A 20,489-nucleotide genomic window follows, 5' to 3' on the forward strand; every position below is an offset into this window, starting at 1 on the left:
CGGACATCTGATGTGGATTATCGGTTATTAGAAGCATCCAAAGCTGGAGACTTGGAAACTGTGAAGGTAGGTTTGAGCAATTCCCAGTGGATGATAAATCATAAAAAATGGCATGGAAAACCTTGTAGGTTGGGGTTTTTTTCCCCCCAAAAGTAGTGCATTAAGATGTGCTGAAGTGTTTCTCTTGAGTTTTTAGTTGTTCCTTCTCCCGGTCCTTCACACAGTCATGTCTTCGATGGACTCGGATGGAATGTTGCAGATGCAGCTGTAATTCTTCAAAGTGGACCATGTGATCCTCAGAATGACATTTTAGTAGAAACAACCCTCATGTGCATGATTCAATCATAGAATCAAGTCATAGAATCACTGTGGTTGGAAAGGACCTCTAGGATCATCAGTCCAACCTTCATCCCTGTGTCTCCCTAACTACTAGACCATAGCCTCAAGTGCTACATTTGCTAGTTTTTTTAACACCTTCAGGGATGATGGGTCCACCACCTCCCTAGGCAGCTCATTCCAGGGCCTGACCACTCTCTCAGTAATGAAATTCTCCCTAATATCCAATCTAAACCTCCCTGGTGCAACTTGAGGCCATTTCCTCTTGTCCTATCATTAGTAAGTTCAGAGAAGAGACCAACAGCAGCCTCACTACAACCTCCTTTTAGGTAGCCATAGAGAGCAATAAGGTCTCCTCTCAGTCTCCTCAGGAGGCAAGCAAATGGAAGTGTTACCAGGTTGCAGACTTCACATTTTAAGCCACCCTTAATCTGAAGGTGAATGGTCAGGCCATGGAATCCCAGCATCAGAGAAAGTTTTGTTCTTGTCTTTCCTAGTTGGTCTGTGGGCAAAACAGCCTTTCAGCAGAGTGTTCTGCATGCATTCTTACCTTCAACTTCAATATGATACATATTAATATTCAAACAGTAGCACTTTTGTACACCAACAGCTCCTTCTGACTGCCAAGCTCAATATTTCTAGAGTTCTGAAAACAGCATAAGCTGGAAATGGTAACATATCTGGAGAAAGCTACATGGCCTTGAATCAAGGCACCTTGGTTGGTGCTTGATGATTTAGAGGCTCACTCCTTCTAATACATTAGGAATGACTTCATACTGCTTCCATCTAAGTCTTGATGTTACAGAAGTACTTCCAGTCATAAATTTAGAGCAACTATTTTTTTTAACTTTGTCTAAGTGGGACGAAATTTCATAGAATTGTTTTGGTTGGAAAAAACCTTTACAATCACTGAGTCCAACTATTAGCCTAACTCTGCCCAGCCCACCACTAAACCACGTCCCTAAGCACCTCATCTATACATCTGTTAAAGACCTTCAGGGATGGTGACTCCACCACTTACCTGGGCAGCCTGTTCCAATGCTTGACAACCCTTTTGGTGAAGAAGTTTTTCCTGATCTGCAACTTAAACCTCCCCTGGCACAACATGAGGACATTTCTTCTTGTCCTATCCCTTAGTACTAGTGAGAAGAGACCAACCCCCCCACCCTGCTACAGTCTCCTTTCAGGTAGTTGCAGAGTGTGATAAGGTCTCCCCTCAGACTCCTTTCCTCCACGATAAACAACCCCAGTTCCCTCAGCTGCTCTTCCTAAGACCTGTGTTCTAGACCCGTCACCAGCTTTGTAGCTCTTTGGACACACTCCACCACCTCAATGTCTTTCTTGTAGTGAGGGGCCCAAAACTGAACACTGTATTTGAGGTGTGGCCCCCCCAGCGCTGAGTACAGGGGGTGGTCACTGCCCTTCTCCTGCTGGATGCACTGTCTTTGATCCAAGCCAGGATGCTGTTGGCATCCTTGGCCACCTGGGCACACTGCTGGCTCATATCGAGGCAGCCGTCAGTCAACACCCCCTGGTCCACTTCCTCTGGGCAGCTTTCCAGCTACTTTTCCCCCAGCCTGTAGTGTTGCATGGGTTTGCTGTGACTGAATTGCAGGACCCAGCCCTTGGCCTTGTTAAACCTCATACAATTGACCTCAGCCCATCAATCCAACTTGTCCAGATCCCTCTGCAGAGCCTTCCTACCCTCAAGCTTATCTACGCTTTATTACCGCCCAGGTTGGTGTCTTCTACAGGCTCACAGAGGGTGCCCTCCATCCCCTCTTCCAGATCACTGATACAGATACAGCACTGGCCCCAAAACTGATCCTGGGGAATAATACCACTTGTGGCCAGCAGCCAACTGAATTTAACTCTGTTCACCATCATTCTTTGGGCCTGGACATCCAGGCAATTTTTTCCCAGCAAAGAGTACACCTGTCCAATCCATGAGCAGCCAGTTTCTCCAGGAGAATGCTGTGGGATACAGTGCCAGAGGCTTTACCAAAGTCCAGGTAAACTACATCCACAGCCTTTTCCTTGTGCACTAACCAGGTCACCTTGTCGTAGAAGGAGATGAGGTTAGTCAACAAGAACCTGCCTTTCATAAATGCTGACTGGGCTTGAACCTTTGGTTGTCCTGTATGTGCCATGTGGTGGCATGAAAGATGATTTGCTCCATAACCTTCCCTAGCACCGAGGTCAGACTGACAGGCTTGTAGTTCCCCAGACCCTTCTTTCAGCCCTTTCCATAGATGGGCATCACATTTGGTAGCATCAAATTGAGTGGGACCTCCCCAGTTAGCCAGGACTGCTGATAACTTCTGGAACCTAACTTCTAAAAATTATTATGTAGAAATAAATTAATTTAGTTTTGTGTTGGGGTGGTAGTTTGGGGTTTTTCTTTCAGATTTTGAGTAGTTTTTGTTCGGGTCGGGGGGGGTTATTTGTTTGCTTTAGTTCTGTATTAGATTTTGGGTTCTTCTTTTGGCTTTGCAGCAACTCTGCAGCCCTCAGAATGTGAATTGTAGAGACCTGGAAGGCCGTCATTCAACGCCACTGCACTTTGCTGCAGGCTATAACCGTGTCTCGGTGGTGGAGTATCTCTTGCACCATGGGGCAGATGTGCATGCCAAAGATAAAGGGTAGGTGTCATTCTGTGATATGCTCTGCTGGTTTCTGTTAGTGTGAGACTTCCACCCCTCTCTATTAATTTTGCTGCCAGTGTCAGTAACCATCGTGATTTTCTACTGATAATTTTTCTCTTTCTTCTTGTTCTGCATTGTTCCTGTCATTACTGTAGGGAGATGTATAGACTGCTAAGGCATGCTTAGCTTTCTGGCAAAGCCCTTGTCAAGTACATATCTGGCACTGTAATACATGACCTTTCTGTTCCCCCTTTTGCCTATTTTTGAAGCTTTGTTGTGCTTAAGAACAGCCTTTAGGTTATTTCAAAGGATCTAAAATCAGTTTTGAATTTCATGGAGTAAAATAGGAGGGCTATCTCTGGTAATTTTTCTAATTCTCTTAGTTAGCTTTTATTATTAAGTTAGTTATCTATTCAGTAAATGATACAAACCATTTACAGGTTTTTGCATCATTTGTAAAACAGTCATGTAGAGTAACATGATTATGTTTGATCTTTCATTCCAATATGTTGGTTCAGGGTTGGGGATAATTAATTTCCAGTGCTAAAACCAAACTGGATTTTTGGAATCTCCCTGAAAGAAATGTTTGAGCATCTTTCTGTGTCTGTCAGGTGTGCAGTGCCTACTGATATCTGTACCTCAAACCTGTTCTATGGTGTTAGACCTTTTCTGAAATTTAGGTTCAAATCTCCAAAGTCAGAACATCCATGATTCTTGCAATTTATTTTTTTTTGACTATTGTTAACAGCAATGAAGTTACTTGCTTGTGGAAGTACTAACATTGGTGCTTACCAAAGTATTTGAAAGCCCTGTGGATAAGAACTGAAGGAGGGTAATGATGTTCTAATAGCAGGGAAACAAAACCATCACAAGTGGAAAGCGCCAGTAATACCAGGTGGAAGTGGGAGTTCTATCTACTGGAACTGTATGATTGCATGTTGGATTTTGTTCTCTGTAGCTATTAATGATTTCTCTTTGATCAGTGGCTTGGTACCCCTGCACAATGCCTGTTCTTATGGACACTATGAAGTGGCTGAACTCTTGGTGAGGCACGGTGCTTCTGTCAACGTGGCAGACCTGTGGAAATTCACTCCTCTGCACGAAGCAGCAGCGAAAGGAAAATACGAAATCTGCAAGCTGCTTTTAAAAGTATGTGATCTGGAGTTCTCAGATGTCTTTTAATGTATGTATGTTTGGTTTTGCTGAAGGTTAATCAGTTAATGCAAAGGTAATGATGCATTCGGTGAGATCTTTGTGACGTCTTTGTTTTCATCTTACAATTGTCAGATGGTTTCTTATGTAATGTCAGTTCACTTACAAAGAATCATCAGTATAGTTAGTTTTTCTAATACATGTATTAATACTATTAGAGAAGTCAGACAAGAAACTCAAACTGGAAAAAATTGCTGAAACTGTGTTCTATGCTCTACAACAATGGAATAATAATAAAATAATCTTTATGCTGCCCACATGGTTAGAAAGGCTCAGCGCTTAGATCTCTGGAGTGGGGAGGAACCATAAACTGCTCATCATTATTGCAGAAAGAAACTTTGGAAAGCAAGACTTTGAAGGAAGATAAAGGCTCTTAAGCAAGTAATGAAAAACTGATCAGCAGGTGTTAGATGTTAACTAAATACCAAGTTAAAATACCAAAAAAAAAATCACCTTTTCCTATTCATCCCTTTCTGGAGCAGTTACTGCAGTTAAACAAACCTTTGTAACTGCTTACACAAAAGCATGTTACAAAGAAATAACTAAAGGTTTGTCCTAAATGGTGTCTGGCATGTGAGAAATTTAAAACTGTTATGTTAATGTATAATTTATCAAGCTCCTGGAGGAAATGAGTATTACTATGCCATGGAATAAATATTCATTATAATTAGTGGGAGAACCTGTAAAAAGCATGAGGTAATGCCAGCATGCTTCCAGTGAGAAGCATGAGTTTGAGAGATTCCTTAGCATAAGGTCATAACCTGCCACGGGAGGATAAAAGAAGATGCTAGAGTAGAATTTCTTGCCAGTTCTATTTCCTGTTTTAGCCTTGCCTACTTCATGTCCTTCTGAAGCACAGCATTTAAAATAGGAATAGGTCAGAATTTTGATAGTCTTAAATGGTAAGTCTCTTCCTCATTCACTTCTGTATGTACAAAGTCCTACTATTTCCCTCCTGTCTCATTAATTATTTTTAATTACCAAATTAATTATTTTAATTACAAAAAAAGCCTTCAGAGCAGGTAGCAGACAGATTTGAAACACATCTGCAGTAGAAACCAGGAGGTATTCAGAGATATCTGTGGAGAAGGCATGGTGATGGCCCTGGTGGTAACACCTAAGTACACGTGTTAACTCAAGCTCTAGAAGACACTAGAGATCTCTGGAGTTTTCTGATCATTCCACTGGGAATGTAGCAATTTTTTGTCTTCAGAGGATCCTGAATGGGTGTACACCAGAAAATAGAAGGTGCTGAAATCTTTTTTTTTTTTAAATCACTTTTGCACAAAAGCTAAATATGCCCTTAAGGTGACACAAGTTTGTGAAGGCTCTGAGTGTCCGTGGATATGTGCTCACAGTGCAGTTTGCTCAGGGCTTCTCCTGCTGTGTCTCTTATGCCAGCTGGCAGTTTCTGAGTTATGGATGTTGAGCTTCACTCCTCCTGACTTGGGCTCTTTTTGTCCTGTTCTGCTTGAAGAAGGAAATACAAACATTCAGGCATTTTTTGAGAGACTTCCTTTTTTCATTGCCTTTCTTGAAAATGGCCACCTTGGTTTTTTTCTATGCCTTTGAAGGGGTCTCAGAAGACACTGCCTCTTCTTTTAGGTATTTATTCTGCATAGTGTTTGAACAGTTCCAATTTTGATGAGTTTTAAATTAAGGGATCTAAGTTCATACCTTGGAGAAGTCATTGCAGCTTAAAAAGCTTTGTGCAAAGAATGCTCTCTTCCCAAAAGCACCACAGCTGTGGAGATGGTTCTCTGTAACCAGTGCTCTGTCCCTTTCTGTCTCTCACTGTCTACCCTTCATACCCTGAGCATTGATGTGCTGCCTCCAAATATAAAGCAGTTAATTCCTTCTGCTCTGCCTATCACTGGCTCATTCCCTGTGGCTCAGCCTAACACAGCTTTGCTGGCATCTCCAGTGAATAATGGTAAGGTGGACTTTCTGGCAGGGGTCGAACCACTGTGATTATTCTGAAGGGGCCAGCCAGAGAACTGGAGTCCCAGCAGCTGCCTCTGCCTTATCTGTCTTGGTTTTTTTCCCCACTGCTGCTGAGATTGATCAGGGAAGGAGCTGTCCTCCCACAGAACTGTGCGTGGACATGACTCACACCATATGCTGTGTGTAGATGGATGTTCCTCTCGTTGCCCCATGCCCTGGTCCTCTGTTCTTATCACGGGCTTATCTGCATGTTTTACCAGCACAGATACACTCCAGCAGTTATCCAAATCCACTTCCTCAGCTTTCCCAACAAAATGTTTTCTTCACTGTTCTCCAGGACCTGCAAACTGCTGAAGATGTCTGCTAGTTACGTTATCTGTCTAGATAGATCTATCTGTTGTCTATTGGAAAGTGTAAAAATTAGTGTTTTTCTTGTTCCCTTCTGAAACAAGCACCTTTCAATAGATGGGTGGCACTTAATGAAACTCGGGGCCTGGCTTCACTAGCTCAGAAAGGTGTGCTGAGGAAACACCTCTGCCAAGCAGCTTGGAGGAGAAGGGAAGGATTGACCAGCAAGGTATTTGCAGTTGGCTTTCCTTTAGCAGCCGCTGGGACAGTAGGGTGGACACTGCTGCTTGCAGGATATGTTCCTGAACCTTCCTCAGCTGCAAGTAGAGCAGCAATAGCTCTCAGAGAGAGCTGCCATTCTTGCCTGTGGAGTTGACATTGACACAGCTGTGTTGCAGACTAGTGCTTTAGGCCTCAGGTCTTGGATTTGTTCCATTGCACCTACAGATTTATGCAGTGGTTGCTTCCTAATGGCAGGTCAGCAACATCCCCTGCCTCCTGTCTTCTGCCACAAAATAGCGACAGGCTTACGTGCACTGCTCTGCCTGTGGTTGTGACAGCAGCATTTCACTTTGCCCTTTGCAGCATGGAGCTGATCCAACAAAAAAGAACCGAGATGGGAACACTCCTCTAGATTTGGTGAAAGAAGGAGACACAGATATCCAGGACTTACTACGAGGAGATGCTGCCTTGCTAGATGCTGCCAAGAAGGGGTGCCTGGCACGAGTGCAGAAGCTATGTACCCAAGAAAATATCAATTGCAGAGACACCCAGGGAAGAAATTCAACACCGCTACATCTTGCAGGTGGGTAACTCACCTTGTTTTGAAGGCTTGTATGCTTATGATAGGGCTACAGAAATTAATCACCAAAACCAGTAAGACTTGTATAATAGGAGTTTCACAGAGAATTGTCCTCCAACAGCGAGTTGTTAACTACTGCAGCAGTATTTCAGGAGGTAATACAATTTTTATGAAAGAGGAGCTTCTGCAGTCAAAAAATTGCTTTAGATTTTATGTCTGATATTTTTTCTTCAGTTAACCTTTCCTAATACCTGATTGTTTTTTTTCTGTGCCTTTTTTACAGCTGGTTACAACAATTTGGAAGTAGCTGAATACCTCCTTGAGCATGGTGCTGATGTTAATGCCCAGGACAAAGGAGGATTAATCCCTCTGCACAATGCAGCATCCTATGGGGTAGGTGCAGGTATTCTGGCCATGAGTATCATCAAGGAGCTCCTTAAAGTCCTATCCAAAGCCAGTAATTTGCAGCCCTCTTGGTGTGAACATAGTTCAGGTTTTGATGACATTAAGTACTTGTTTGGGCTAAGTTTCTGTTGTGAGTCCTATTTGCAGTCCACATATCTAAAGATGACACAGATTCAGGTGTGCTGTAGCATTTAAAAGGCTGTAGTTTGGAAAGATCACTAGAACATAGCTTTTATGCAGGGAAGAAAATGCACAGCATTGTACATTGGTAAATTTGGGGTGACTGTTGAAACAGAAAAGACTTTGTTGCTGAAAGACTCGGGTGGAAGGAAGAGAACAGTACCAAGGGATCGTGTGTAGGTGGTGACAGGGAAGTGGAGGTCTGTCACAGCTAATCTCTGGGGACTAAAGCTACAGCATTGAAGGGCTACTGAATTTGTAGTTCGGATGTCATTCTGGGCAAGCTGTCTACTGCAGTGGCTGATTCAAACCTCTCTGGAGGAGGCAGGCCCTCCTTCCTCCATACAGAAGGAATCATCTGAGTGTATACCAGTTGCACAGATGTCTGATAGATTGCTTATAAGGAGCTATTAATTGTGGATGAGATGAGAAAGAAATCTCTTGCAAATAATGTGCAATGACAATGCTTGAGAAGCTCCCAGCTCTTGTTCTTATGGTCAGACAGAGGACATGAAGTTCAAGTGGTGTTTTTGATAAGCCTTGTGATACGCTTTGTCTGTTTCTACCTGGCCCTGGCCACAAGAGCAGCAAAATCTGGGAGAGATGATCATAACAGAACCATGACTGCTTTCATTTGAGAGCCAAATAAAACAGAAAGTGCAGTATTGACCTTGTTCTTAAGGAAAGCACTTCAATGATGCTCACCCAGTTGCTACACTGGTCTGGGATCCCAGTGTCCTAAAGAGCAGAGAAGTTCCAAATCTTGCTGAAGGTTTAGAAATGCAACACAGAATTCTTCTATGATAGAGGGTCCTAATACCAAAGAATACTGTTCATCAGCATCTGCCATAAGTATTAAATTCCAAGGCCATTACTTAGATCTAGAGATATATTCTGTTGAAAAAATTGCATTCTTCCTTTTCAAGCATGGGACACCAAAACACATCCTCTGTTAAGGCAAAGCATTCCTTACTGGCACAGGGAAATGTTGGAGATGGTTTCAAGCTGGGAATCACTACTAAAAATCATGATGCCAATCTGATGTGGTTGCCTTTCTCTAGAAGAAGTTAACAAGGCAGTGTTTGGTGCTTTTCCATCAGCCTATGTAGTTAAGAATTGCTGTATACCTTTCCTGTGGCAGCCCAGACTGCTCTCTGAGCTGTCATCAGCCCATCCAGACCTCTGTGATGGAAGGTGGAGATGAGTACTGGCTTCACAAGCTCATAGCTGGCAAGTTTCACAGGCTGAACCTTTCCCTTATAAAGTTATCTTCACTTCTCCCACCCAGCAGTTGATGCATGTCCCTCAGTAGGGTTTCACATGGCAGAAAAATCACAGGAGCCACAATTGCTTTAAAAGTTGGGCAGAAAGGGAAAATAAGGTCAGCAGACTTTTCAAACCATGCATATTCAGAGAGCAAGTCCTTTTTACAAGACAGTCACTGTAATTACTACCAAGAGGAAAAATGAAATCAATTGACAAGTCTCTGTGTGTCTGCTTACAATTTCAGTGTTTCATTCTCCTACCTGCTCATTTTGACTGCCTGTGTTTTTATTTCTTGGCTGTATTGCACAAGTAATTTTACCGGTCAGAGGCAGCCAAAAATTTTATTTCCTGGTTTTATGTTCTCTTACTTTAACTTGGGAGATGTCATGGATGTGATAGGATAGAAGTGTAGGGTTATAAGATCATTACTTTTATAGCCAATCTAAAATAGTTGTCCTTTATGACACTCATAATGCATTTTACCAATTACAGTTCTCTCCTAAATTACGACTGGAGAAAGAACAAATTTGTGCAGCCACAGATGGGTTCAAAGCCTTGCAAGAAATTGCCAGGAAGAAATAAAGTATAATGAAGACTCTTGTGCACAGATATTTAAGTGGTGGCTCAGCAGTACAACACACTGATCTCTATTGCTTTTAGTAGGGTATCACAAATGTTGCAGGCCTGTATATCTGTGTTGCCAGTTCAGAGTTGTTCACAGATATTTTTGAGAGTTAACTCTTAGTTATACGCTGGATTAAGTATCATACCTTCTTCTGCAGCTGACAGAAACTTCATGCTGTGTATTTAGGGTGTTTTGGCAGAAATGGAACTCTGTGCCTGATCCCAATTACACATGCTGGTGGATGATCTGGTAGTGCACAGATCCAGGTGATGGTGGAGCTGCAGTATAACGTGGTACCTGCAGAGGTGCTACACAGACACAGGAGACAGAGAAGTGAGTTAAAGGAAAAAGAAATAGGAGTCTCTAAGCACCATTACCTCCAGCATGAAAATGGAAATAAGTGTTTTAGCAGTGTCAGGTTGATTAAGGTGATGTTGTGTTTTCCAGCACGTGGATATCGCAGCGCTGTTGATCAAGTACAATACATGTGTAAATGCAACAGATAAATGGGCCTTCACACCACTGCACGAGGCTGCACAGAAAGGAAGGACACAGCTCTGTGCTCTGCTCTTAGCTCATGGAGCAGATCCAACCATGAAGAATCAAGAGGGTCAGACACCACTAGACCTGGCAACAGTAAGTTCATGTTAGCGTGTCAGCCACAGATTGCTCTGGAGGATTTGCTCTGCACATTAAATGGATTTCTGTGGCTCCATGGCTTCAGTGATCCTCAGCTGTCGCTGTGGTGGGGTAGAGTGAGATGAGCATCTTCCAGGGTGTCTGAGTGTGACCTTTTATCTGTAGGACCAGGCTTTCTCCTTTGACTGAGATCCTAACATGCCTCATGATCTAAGGTTTGCATCTGTTTTAAGATTCATTCCTGGGATCAGTCATCTTATTGCTGGAAATAACTTACCTGAAATGTCCCCAGTGATGGTCAATCTGTGTATGGTTGGTGACTATTTCTTTGAACCTAGGAGAAAAATCAGCCGAGCCTTTAGAGGAATGGGAACTTTTTAAGCATGATTGTGCTCAGCACCTGCATATTACCTCAGATCTTTTTTTGTCTAACTCCAAAACAACCTTCTAAGAATTGCAGGTGGCTATCAAACTTTTTCTGAAACTGGCATCCTGAAACTTTTTTTTTAGCAGTGGCTGGTTAAAAAGCCTGATAAGGTGACATGAACATGTATGTCCCAGGTTAACCAGTCTTGTTGGAATAGATAGTGTAAGCAAATTGGCTGCTGTGTCTGGTTATAGTGGAAGTATCTTTTAAGGCTGTTGATTGATTTATGGAGAGTTCAGTAAATATTCTTCAGAATAACGTGAGCTCTAGAAAACTTCCTTTGTAATGAGGGATACAAAAAAAATTATTTGATTTCTCTGGGGGGGAGATAAGGATGTCTTAATCATATTCTACAAGTAAAAAACACAAGGAGGAAATTCTTGAAGATGAGGGTAAATATTCTCCAGAATAACGTGAGCTCTAGAAAACTTGCTTTGTAATGAGAGATACAAAAAAAATTGATTTCTCTGGGGGGGAAATAAGGATGTCTTAATCATATTCTACAAGTAAAAAACACAAGGAGGAAATTCTTGAAGATGAGGGTCATACTTAATTTAGTCAACAAAGGCTAAATCCAGTTGTTAGCTAAATTTGTACTTCTGTAGCTCCTGGTTTGTTTGGGTTTTTTTTTTCCTATTCTAACACTATAAGATGTGATTATAACAAAGGCAGTGGTAGTGTCTCCATAGCTCCTGTCTTTTTATTTTTTTTCCTATTCTAACACTATAAGATGTGATTATAACAAAGGCAGTGGTAGTGTCTCCATAGAAACCTTGCTCTGGTGCAAGTTACTTCACCAGAAGTTGGATGTGACAGAGAAATTATGAGATGTCATTGCCTAGGTTGTGAAGGTTTTCAAATAAAGCTGCTGCATTGCTTTTCCTGGTTTTAACACTGATAAAGTAATTCTGCCAGCAGGGGAATTAGATGTACCTTCTTGCATACCTTTAGAAATGGAGAGAACCTGAATCACTGATGTCTGAACAGTGAGTCAGAATTTTCTTGCAACCATGAATTCCTGTGGTACAAAAGTTAGCAGTTTTCTTTCTCATGGGGGAAGCAGAACAATCACTTCAAACAAATTCAAATACGTTTAATTGATTTCAATTATAATCAGTGATTAGAACCTCATTTGAATGTTCTTTCTGTTTTTCAGGCAGATGATATCCGAGCTTTGCTGATAGACGCCATGCCCCCAGAAGCTTTGCCCACATGCTTTAAGCCTCAAGCTACTGTTGTTAGTGCTTCCCTGATCTCACCAGCATCTACACCATCCTGCCTCTCTGCTGCCAGCAGTATAGATAACCTCACTGGGCCACTGGCAGAACTGGCTGTAGGAGAATACGTTTCATTGATTTCAATTATAATCAGTGATTTGTGATAATAGAACCTCATTTGAATGTTCTTTCTGTTTTTCAGGCAGATGATATCCGAGCTTTGCTGATAGACGCCATGCCCCCAGAAGCTTTGCCCACATGCTTTAAGCCTCAAGCTACTGTTGTTAGTGCTTCCCTGATCTCACCAGCATCTACACCATCCTGCCTCTCTGCTGCCAGCAGTATAGATAACCTCACTGGGCCACTGGCAGAACTGGCTGTAGGAGGGGCATCAAATGCTGGTGATGGAGCAGCAGGAACTGAAAGGAAGGAAGGAGAAGGTGCATTTGCTGCTGGACAAGTTTACATTGCCAGAAGTACAGTAGCTCAGTATCACAGTAGGCTTTGCTTATCTGAAAAGAATTTCACTAGCCAGAAAATATTGTACAGCTTGAACTGTTATAGGCATCTTGAGTGTCTGATGCATGCTCTGGTTTTGCATGCTCTGCCAGGAGCATTTTTGACTGATCATCTATGTTTGCTATCAGTAATTGGTTCTGGCTGGATATCCAGGTGCTCATGCTTGATTTTATACAGAAAATGCAATGAGAATTGTTTCAGTGAAGGTACTATGAGTGTGAGGGCTGGGGGATTTTGCTACAGCTTTTTAAACCTTTTGATCAGTATCTGGAACACATGCTTTATGTCAGCACCTACATGATTACATGGAAAAAATACACCCACCCTGCCCTTCCTTCTCTTTGCAGTATGAGCCTATATTTGCCATTTCATTTCATAGAATCATAGAATCATTTAGGTTGGAAGGGACCTCCAAGATCATCAAGTCCAACCACCGAGCCACCAGGGCTCCAAAGTCCTCTGCCAAAACAGATCAGAATCTGTCAGGGTTGGAAGGGACCACAAGGATCACCCAGTTCCAACCCCTCTGCCATAAGCAGGGACATTTGTGCTTTTCAACAGTTGATTCTGAGCAGGGAACACTGATGAGAAGAAGTGGGTTGCTTATTGTAGACATAGACAAATTGACTGTAAAAAGAATTAGTGTGTGGAATTTTGAGAGAATAAGTGGTATTGCTTGATATTTTAAGTGCATTTTTGTGGGGGGGTTTTGCTCTTGGGGATGTGTTTTTGTTGGTTGGTTTTTTTTAAATTCTGGTGCATAGAATATAATGGCTTATTTCTTTTTTTATAGTTTCTGGTCTTGATATGAACATCACCCAGTTCCTAAAAAGCCTTGGTCTTGAACACCTTCGGGACATCTTTGAGACAGAACAGGTAAGTGACAGGCCTCATCTCTGTTTGTATGTTTAAAAGATACACTAATCTAATACATTTGAGTGATGTTTTCACTCCTTAATTGAAAAAGGGGGGTAAAAAAATTCACATGTACAGAAGAACAGGTAGGTCCAAGAGAACTGCAGATGAGTTGCCAGATACTTCACAATAAAGTTGAGAAACCTGTGAAAATCTACTTTGTTTTCTGATTCAGATAGCCAGTTCCTCTCACTTTCTAACATATGCATGGTGACTGCCACTTTGGCTCCTATTCTGAGTTTATATTGGATCACCTGAACTTTGAGCATGGTGGCTATAACCAAGTTAAGTTGCAATGTCACCTGCACTTGTCCTTCAGCAGTCTTGGTATCCAGCTAAACCTTTTGCCACCTGTAGTGCATCGTGTGACACTTTGGTCAGATCTAGGAAGTGCTCAATTGTCTATAACTTGAAATAAAAATTTAGTTTACCAGGGCATGGTCATACCTAGAGAATGCAGAAACTACATTTCTTAGTAGGTTAGGACTATAGCATGAGCTGGGTTTTGCAGGTCTGCCAAGTTACAAATGAAATCGGGGGGGGGGGGACAAAACAAAAACAAAAATAAAAACCACTATTTTTGTGGATTTATCAATAATTCACAATATATGAAAAGAATACAACTGATGCAACAGTTTTTCAAGCTTCTGTTACTTTTTAGAGCAGAACTGCATCTAATGTCTTAGTAGACTCCTTTTATGCACAATTTTGTAAATTTAATGTGTTACAGTTAAATGGATTATTTGCTTGCATGGGCAAGGTGGTGGAAGGAAAAGGTACAATTGGAAGAGACTGGATTTTATGGTTATTTTTTCCCAGGCTTATGCTGCTAATCTTTTATGAGGAGTCAGGAGACAAACATTTGAAATGTAATGTGTTGCTTACAGAAAAAGTTCCAGCTGTTCTCATGAAACATTACAGGAGGTATCTCCCTAAAGTTAAAATGCCCTATAATCTTTTTTCCTCTCTTCTATATGAAGCATAAGCTGTTTTATTTAGAACTGTTTCTATTAAGAAATGAATCAACCTCAAAGCTACCTATGTTTTACTTAGATTTCTTCTTTTTTATTGTTTTTCACACCTTCCTGTTCTGTTCTATAAAAATACAGGTTTTGTTCTACTTTTGCTTCCTTAACTCCAAACCTGTTTATAAGACTTTCCCATGTTAAGAAGACATAATAATGCAAATCAGGTTCACTGTATATTAATTCCTCACTCTGAAACTGTTCAGCTCCTCTTCTAAGTTTCCTTCTAGTGAAAAAAAAGCTCATCTTCCTTAAGCTTAATGATATAAGCTGATTTTTCCAAGCACTGCAGTACCTTCATGTGCACTTTTTCACTTTGGCTCTAGCCTTCTCCTGATGCTTTCTAATATCTGTTTCTGTATTTATTTTTTTAATGTTCCACTGCACTTGATGAATGTTTCCAGTGGCTTTTCCACAGCAATCCCAGTAGGGTTGTTTTCTGCTCAGTTGGACAGATATTCAGTGTAACTATTAATTCCTTTCATGAGTTGCTTTGTTTTGAATTAAAGATACTCAGTTCATGGAGGACAGAGTTCATAAATGCAAGTCCAGTTGTGCTAATAATACAACTTCTTTTAAGTATAATCATTTCCCATTATTTTCTGAGTTTCCCATTCTGATTTAATGTCTAAACTTGAAAGTAGATTTTATATCATTTTCTCCTCTAGATTCAATCTTCCTGGTTTTCACAGAACCACCCCAGTGCATAATTGCTTTTTAGTCATAAAAATTTGTACTTTATTTAGCCTTTATCTCCTGTTCTTAAAAAAAAAAGTTTATTTGACATGACCTTTCTGACTCCACCAATAATCTCTGTGATCTTGAAACTTAAAACCTCATCAGGTGATTGTAGATGTATTCATGTGTTGAAACCAAATGAAGAGTTGTATGTGTCCTCACAATGTCATTTATTTCCAGAAATAGTGGCATAGTTGAGCATGACTTAGCATATCTGACCCACTGGTTTGACACACATGCAAGTGCACAGAGGGATCTATACATGCAGTAATGTCACACACCATAATAGTATTGATGTGAAACACACTTAACATTTATTAGTAAGCTTACAGGATATTCATTTCTGTATTGAAAGTAATTAATTACACAACAGTGTGAAACTTTGAACGTTTAAAAAACGTTCCCAGATTTGTCCCAGCATTTCCATTCATCCTCCTTCTACATAAAAATGTTTTTGAGAACCTCCTGTGAGAACCATCTCTTTTTAATTGCTGTAAGAGAAGTACAGGTTTTTCCCAGCTTCAGGCTGGAGCAGCTGGGTGCTGTCCTGTGACAGGGGGAGGCTTGCCAGAAGGTGGCAGCAATTAGAAGTGCAGCAAAACACAAAATGTGTCTCTTGGTTGCACCTTGAATGCATTCCATTTTCTGAACTGATGGGTCTTTAGCCTTGGGAATTGGAACAGCTTTGGCAAGTGATTTTTTATGGTCTTTCACCTCTCCAGATAACCCTGGATGTGTTGGCAGACATGGGGCATGAGGAACTTAAAGAAATTGGGATCAATGCATATGGACACCGCCACAAATTGATAAAAGGTGTGGAGAGACTTCTAGGAGGGCAGCAAGGTAAATATGATGGCACGTTTACTGGTTCTTCTAAGTGGCTTCCAGAAGTCACCTTCTGTCAATGTTGTCATTGTCACCAGCCCTGGAAAGAATCTGGATGTCAGGAGAATTTACTTGCTGGCAGACCTGGTTGCTGGGTGGGTTGTGACAAGTAAAGAAATGAGGAAATACAGGACGGGGTGTCCCTTGCCTTGCCAGAGGATGGACACCCCTGAGGCAGCTGTGGAGGCCATGCCCATTTCCAGGTACTCTTGTTTCACCCAGGCAGGAGCTTTTGGATTGATTTGTTCTACCCCTAGGCCTTTTGTATCCTAAAGGGTGGACCTGATGGAGGGTTTTTTTTGCTGCCCCACACTTCTCAGATGCTTCTCTTGACAGCAGAAACAATAAAATGCAGTTTTGTCCCACATGCATTTTCCTTCTCTCTTCTAAAGCCTCTGCTGCTAACAAAAGCACTTTATCTTTTTGAGATTGTGCTTCTGCCTTGTGTTTATTTTACATTTCCTGATGTACTGGGGTTATTTGAGAAGAAGAATGCTGTTGATAGCTCCAAATAGGGCTGCTATTGTTGTTTCCTGTTGATTTTCACTCCTTTAATTCCTTCTCTTTGCAGGCACCAATCCTTATTTGACTTTCCACTGCGTAAGTCAGGGTACCATTCTGCTTGATCTTGCTCCTGACGATAAGGAGTATCAGTCTGTAGAAGAGGAGGTATTGCAAGTACTTTTCTTAATGCTCCAGTGACAGTGTATTTCTCTTTTCACTTATATAACCCCTCAGAGCTCATATAACCACTCAGAAAGTGATAAAATGTGCTTCGGTGTCTGTATTGCATAGATCTGACATGAAGTTTAGAGCTCTTCATTTGTCTTTCCATGGAGAGCAAGGATGGACATGATTTTCCTGTGTCCTGCCAATTTTTTTTAAGAAGTGGCCTGTTTGCTTCCTTAGTGTTATCTCAATTTTGCCTTTTTGTTCTTTTGGATAGCATCTCATAGGGGTTTCCACGGCTTTCCAGAGATAGGTGTACCTGTGGAAATCAAAGGCCAAGACCAAGGGATTAAGGCTTTGCAAGTCTGTAGATATTCTCTGTGCTCAGGCTGTTTCTGCATGTGAACCAGCTTGTTTTCTTTTGTCTCAGTGGCTTAGTTAATCTGTAACCCAGATAAACAGCTCTTGGATAATTGAAAGTTGAGTGTAATTTTGCCTCCCACACACACATGCTCTTTTATTTAAGTAAACTGCAAGCAGATACCATTTTGTAAGAAAACTCATAACAGAAAAGAGACTTTCTGAAGAGTTGTTTTTGGAAGAAACTCCATTTTACTGTGCATTTGCTATTTGTATAGTGTTCCTACAGTGTAGCACAGAAGCATTTGGAGTCTTTTTAAAAAGTCTAGATAGTCAGGATTGCTGCCAATTTAGCCTGGAAATTTTTTTTGTTAGTAACTCCATGAACTTGAGTTTGTGCAGATCTTTTGTATAAACCTTTCTGACAGAAAGGGTCACTTGTCTGTCATAGTAAATGAGGATGTTTATTTGAGCTCTTACTAAATGTTGTTCCTGTAGTTATAAATACCTCTGGGAAAGACACGATTGAACTGTTGAAATTCTGATGGGCTGCTAATGACATAGGAAAATTTACAGTGCCAGCATTTACCTGTCACTAAGAATACAAACTGTAGTCATTAGAAACACATTTGTTATTACTTCAAAAATATCTTTTTGTAGATTCATTTTCAAAGATTGGGATTTTTTCTAATCCAAAACAGGTTTTCTACATGGATATAATTTTGATAGCAAATGTCACTATTCTCTATTTTCCTGTGTAGATATTTATCACAAGATTGGATAATTGCATCATCCAGCTTCTCTGTTGTGGAACAGCACATGGGTGCCTGAGAAATAAGGGTGTTCCTCTTTGAAATTGGTTTGGGGTTGTTGGGATTTTTACACCTTTTAATTACTTTTCAATCAAGATTGTCTCTTGCTGCCAGTGCTATGATGAGATACTGCATGAATACTTTGGCTCACCAGCAAGGTTTGTGTGCTGAACATTCAGTTGTGTTCATTTCCACAGATGCAAAGTACAATCCGGGAGCATCGGGATGGGGGAAATGCTGGAGGGATCTTCAACAGGTACAATGTCATCAGGGTAAGTTTCAAAACCTCTCAGTTCCCTGTGGTAAAATAAGTTGTGGGGAAGAGCTTTAACACGTTTCACAGCCTGATCAGAGTTCTGTAACTTCTGTATTTGACTTTGCAGCAGAGATTTATTTATTTTTTCCTCAGTGTAGTCTTTTCTTGCTTTTTTAAAGGAGATTTTTGAGGAGGGGGATAGGATGAACATGACTGCTAATAAAAAATTCAGTCTTCCTACTTTGGGTCTTGACACATTGTTCTTTGCCCCTGCCAACTAGAAAAATACCTTTTATAAGCCCTGGCTTGTGTAAACACTCAGAAAATAAGAGTTTTGTCTCTGGGAGGGAAAGTATGCTTTCTGGTTCCTTTTTGGGGAGGAGGAGGAAATGGAGGAAGTCAGAACATGGCTCCTGAGCTCCAGCAAACCCCTGCTGTATGTATGTTTGAAAAGTGAGCGTGTGTAGAGTCTTTGCAACTTGGCCCAGTAGATCACACGTCCTGAAGCAAACTCTGCTTCCATCCTACTCCCAACCAAAGGTGAAGTCCTTTACAGATACCACAGTGGTATTAGAGCATGTGACTAGAACAGTATCTCACCTAGGTTAAACAGCACATCTCTTAGTTTCTTTCCTCAGATGTTGTTTCTTTTCATAAAAAAAAAATCAACCTAAGCCAGACAGCAAGCTTCAAAAAACGAGCCCATGGTGTTCAATGAAGGTCAAAGCAGAGAGGGAGGGAGTTCCAGACAGTTTGTAGCTCCTGGTGGTATTGAACACTCTGAGAGAAGAAATAAGAAAGTCTTTTTTAAACTTAAGAACTTAGGCTGCAATTTCACAACAGTTTTTAACCATCTCTAAGTATGGGCTACCAACTTGTTTGAAAGAGGTGAGCCTTGCACGCAGGACAGCCATGGGGTTTCTTTATACCCTTTCTGTGTCGTTCTTATAGTTTTCCTGTTGGATTTATGCAAACTCTGTGAAACTATATCACATTTCAATTCCAACTGAAGTTTGGTTCAACCTGTTGTACCGCTGCAGATCCAAAAGGTTGTGAACAAGAAGTTGCGGGAGAGATTCTGTCACAGGCAGAAAGAGGTCTCAGAGGAGAATCATAACCATCACAATGAGCGCATGTTGTTTCATGGTAAGGAAGCAATCTCTATTTGGATGTGCTGGTATTAAACAAATAAAAAAGCTTACAAGGATCCACAGGCAATGTTAATGTTGCTCTGTCACCATCCTGTACAGTAATTGCATTTCTACGCTAAAAATGCAAGGCTATAGGGGTGATGGAGTCAGTCTGTGGGGTTACTGCAATTCAAAAAGCTAAAAATACCATTTTTTTTTTAAGAAAAATAAAGATTTTTGCTAAGCCATATCTTAGTCATTTCCAGTAAAGCTGCCAGGAGGATGTTACATTGCTGTCAGGAAGACAAGCTATCTTCTGAAAAAGGGGAGCAACACACAGTAAAAGCGTTTTATCCTGGTGCTTCAGGCAACCATCAGGATAAAGGAATCAAAACCAACCATGAGTTTCAGCAGGATATTCTCTAGAAGCATCCAGAAGTGTGTGCAAATGACAGTTGCCTGAGGGTCCTTCTGCCCTAGATCCTTCTATGATTCTGCTTTGGAAATTGGTTTTGGGTATGATTGTCCTGATATCTTGCCCCATCGTAACCAGCACTGACTGCTGAAGGTGGTGTACATTGACAGGCTAAATTGCACTGAAATGTGAGTGGGGGAAAGCCATTTAATGAGATCTGTGGAATGAGTAAGAAATATGAGTCACACGTGGGATCTTGGTATAGAGAGATAAATCCCACACGTCGCTGCATCCAGCTGGGGATCACCCCCTTCCAGCCAACTGAGCACACGTTCTGGTATTTAATGGTCTATGTGGGGAAGATGAGCTCCTATTGACATTAAGTCCTGTATTCCTGTGCAGCTTAACAAGGATGTAGGATAACATGTCGTTTGGTGTCATTCTGTTCTAGGGTCTCCTTTTATCAATGCTATCATTCACAAAGGATTTGATGAAAGGCATGCATACATTGGAGGAATGTTTGGAGCTGGAATTTACTTTGCTGAGAACTCGTCAAAAAGCAACCAATATGTGTATGGGATAGGGGGAGGAACAGGCTGTCCCACACATAAAGACAGGTCCTGTTACATCTGTCACAGGTAGGAGTCCAGCAGAGTTCCCTGTGTGTAATTCTGGCCATCCTGGTTTTTACCCTCCTGGCACAGGATGAATTGTAGGGA

The 20,489-nt window shown here is 41.3% G+C and overlaps 1 protein-coding gene across 1 annotated transcript in view; it reads left to right on the plus strand.

The window, feature by feature from the left end:
• Positions 1–3: 3 nt before the first annotated feature.
• LOC103768989 (tankyrase-1) overlaps positions 4–20,489 on the plus strand; it is a gene marked incomplete at its 5' end in the record, with an annotated part of 23,569 nt that continues 3,083 nt past the window's right edge. Inside the window, 13 exons of the mRNA XM_008936156.1 lie at positions 4–66; positions 2,833–2,978; positions 3,965–4,130; positions 7,071–7,290; positions 7,571–7,680; positions 10,211–10,399; positions 12,249–12,486; positions 13,359–13,441; positions 15,966–16,086; positions 16,700–16,797; positions 18,167–18,241; positions 19,266–19,371; positions 20,222–20,408. Coding sequence (XP_008934404.1) covers positions 4–66; positions 2,833–2,978; positions 3,965–4,130; positions 7,071–7,290; positions 7,571–7,680; positions 10,211–10,399; positions 12,249–12,486; positions 13,359–13,441; positions 15,966–16,086; positions 16,700–16,797; positions 18,167–18,241; positions 19,266–19,371; positions 20,222–20,408 — 1,802 coding nt within the window. The remainder of the gene's footprint in view (positions 67–2,832; positions 2,979–3,964; positions 4,131–7,070; positions 7,291–7,570; positions 7,681–10,210; positions 10,400–12,248; positions 12,487–13,358; positions 13,442–15,965; positions 16,087–16,699; positions 16,798–18,166; positions 18,242–19,265; positions 19,372–20,221; positions 20,409–20,489) is intronic.

The sequence above is a fragment of the Merops nubicus genome, unplaced genomic scaffold, assembly GCF_000691845.1.
Source record: "Merops nubicus isolate BGI_N331 unplaced genomic scaffold, ASM69184v1 scaffold13852, whole genome shotgun sequence".
NCBI lineage: Eukaryota > Metazoa > Chordata > Aves > Coraciiformes > Meropidae > Merops > Merops nubicus.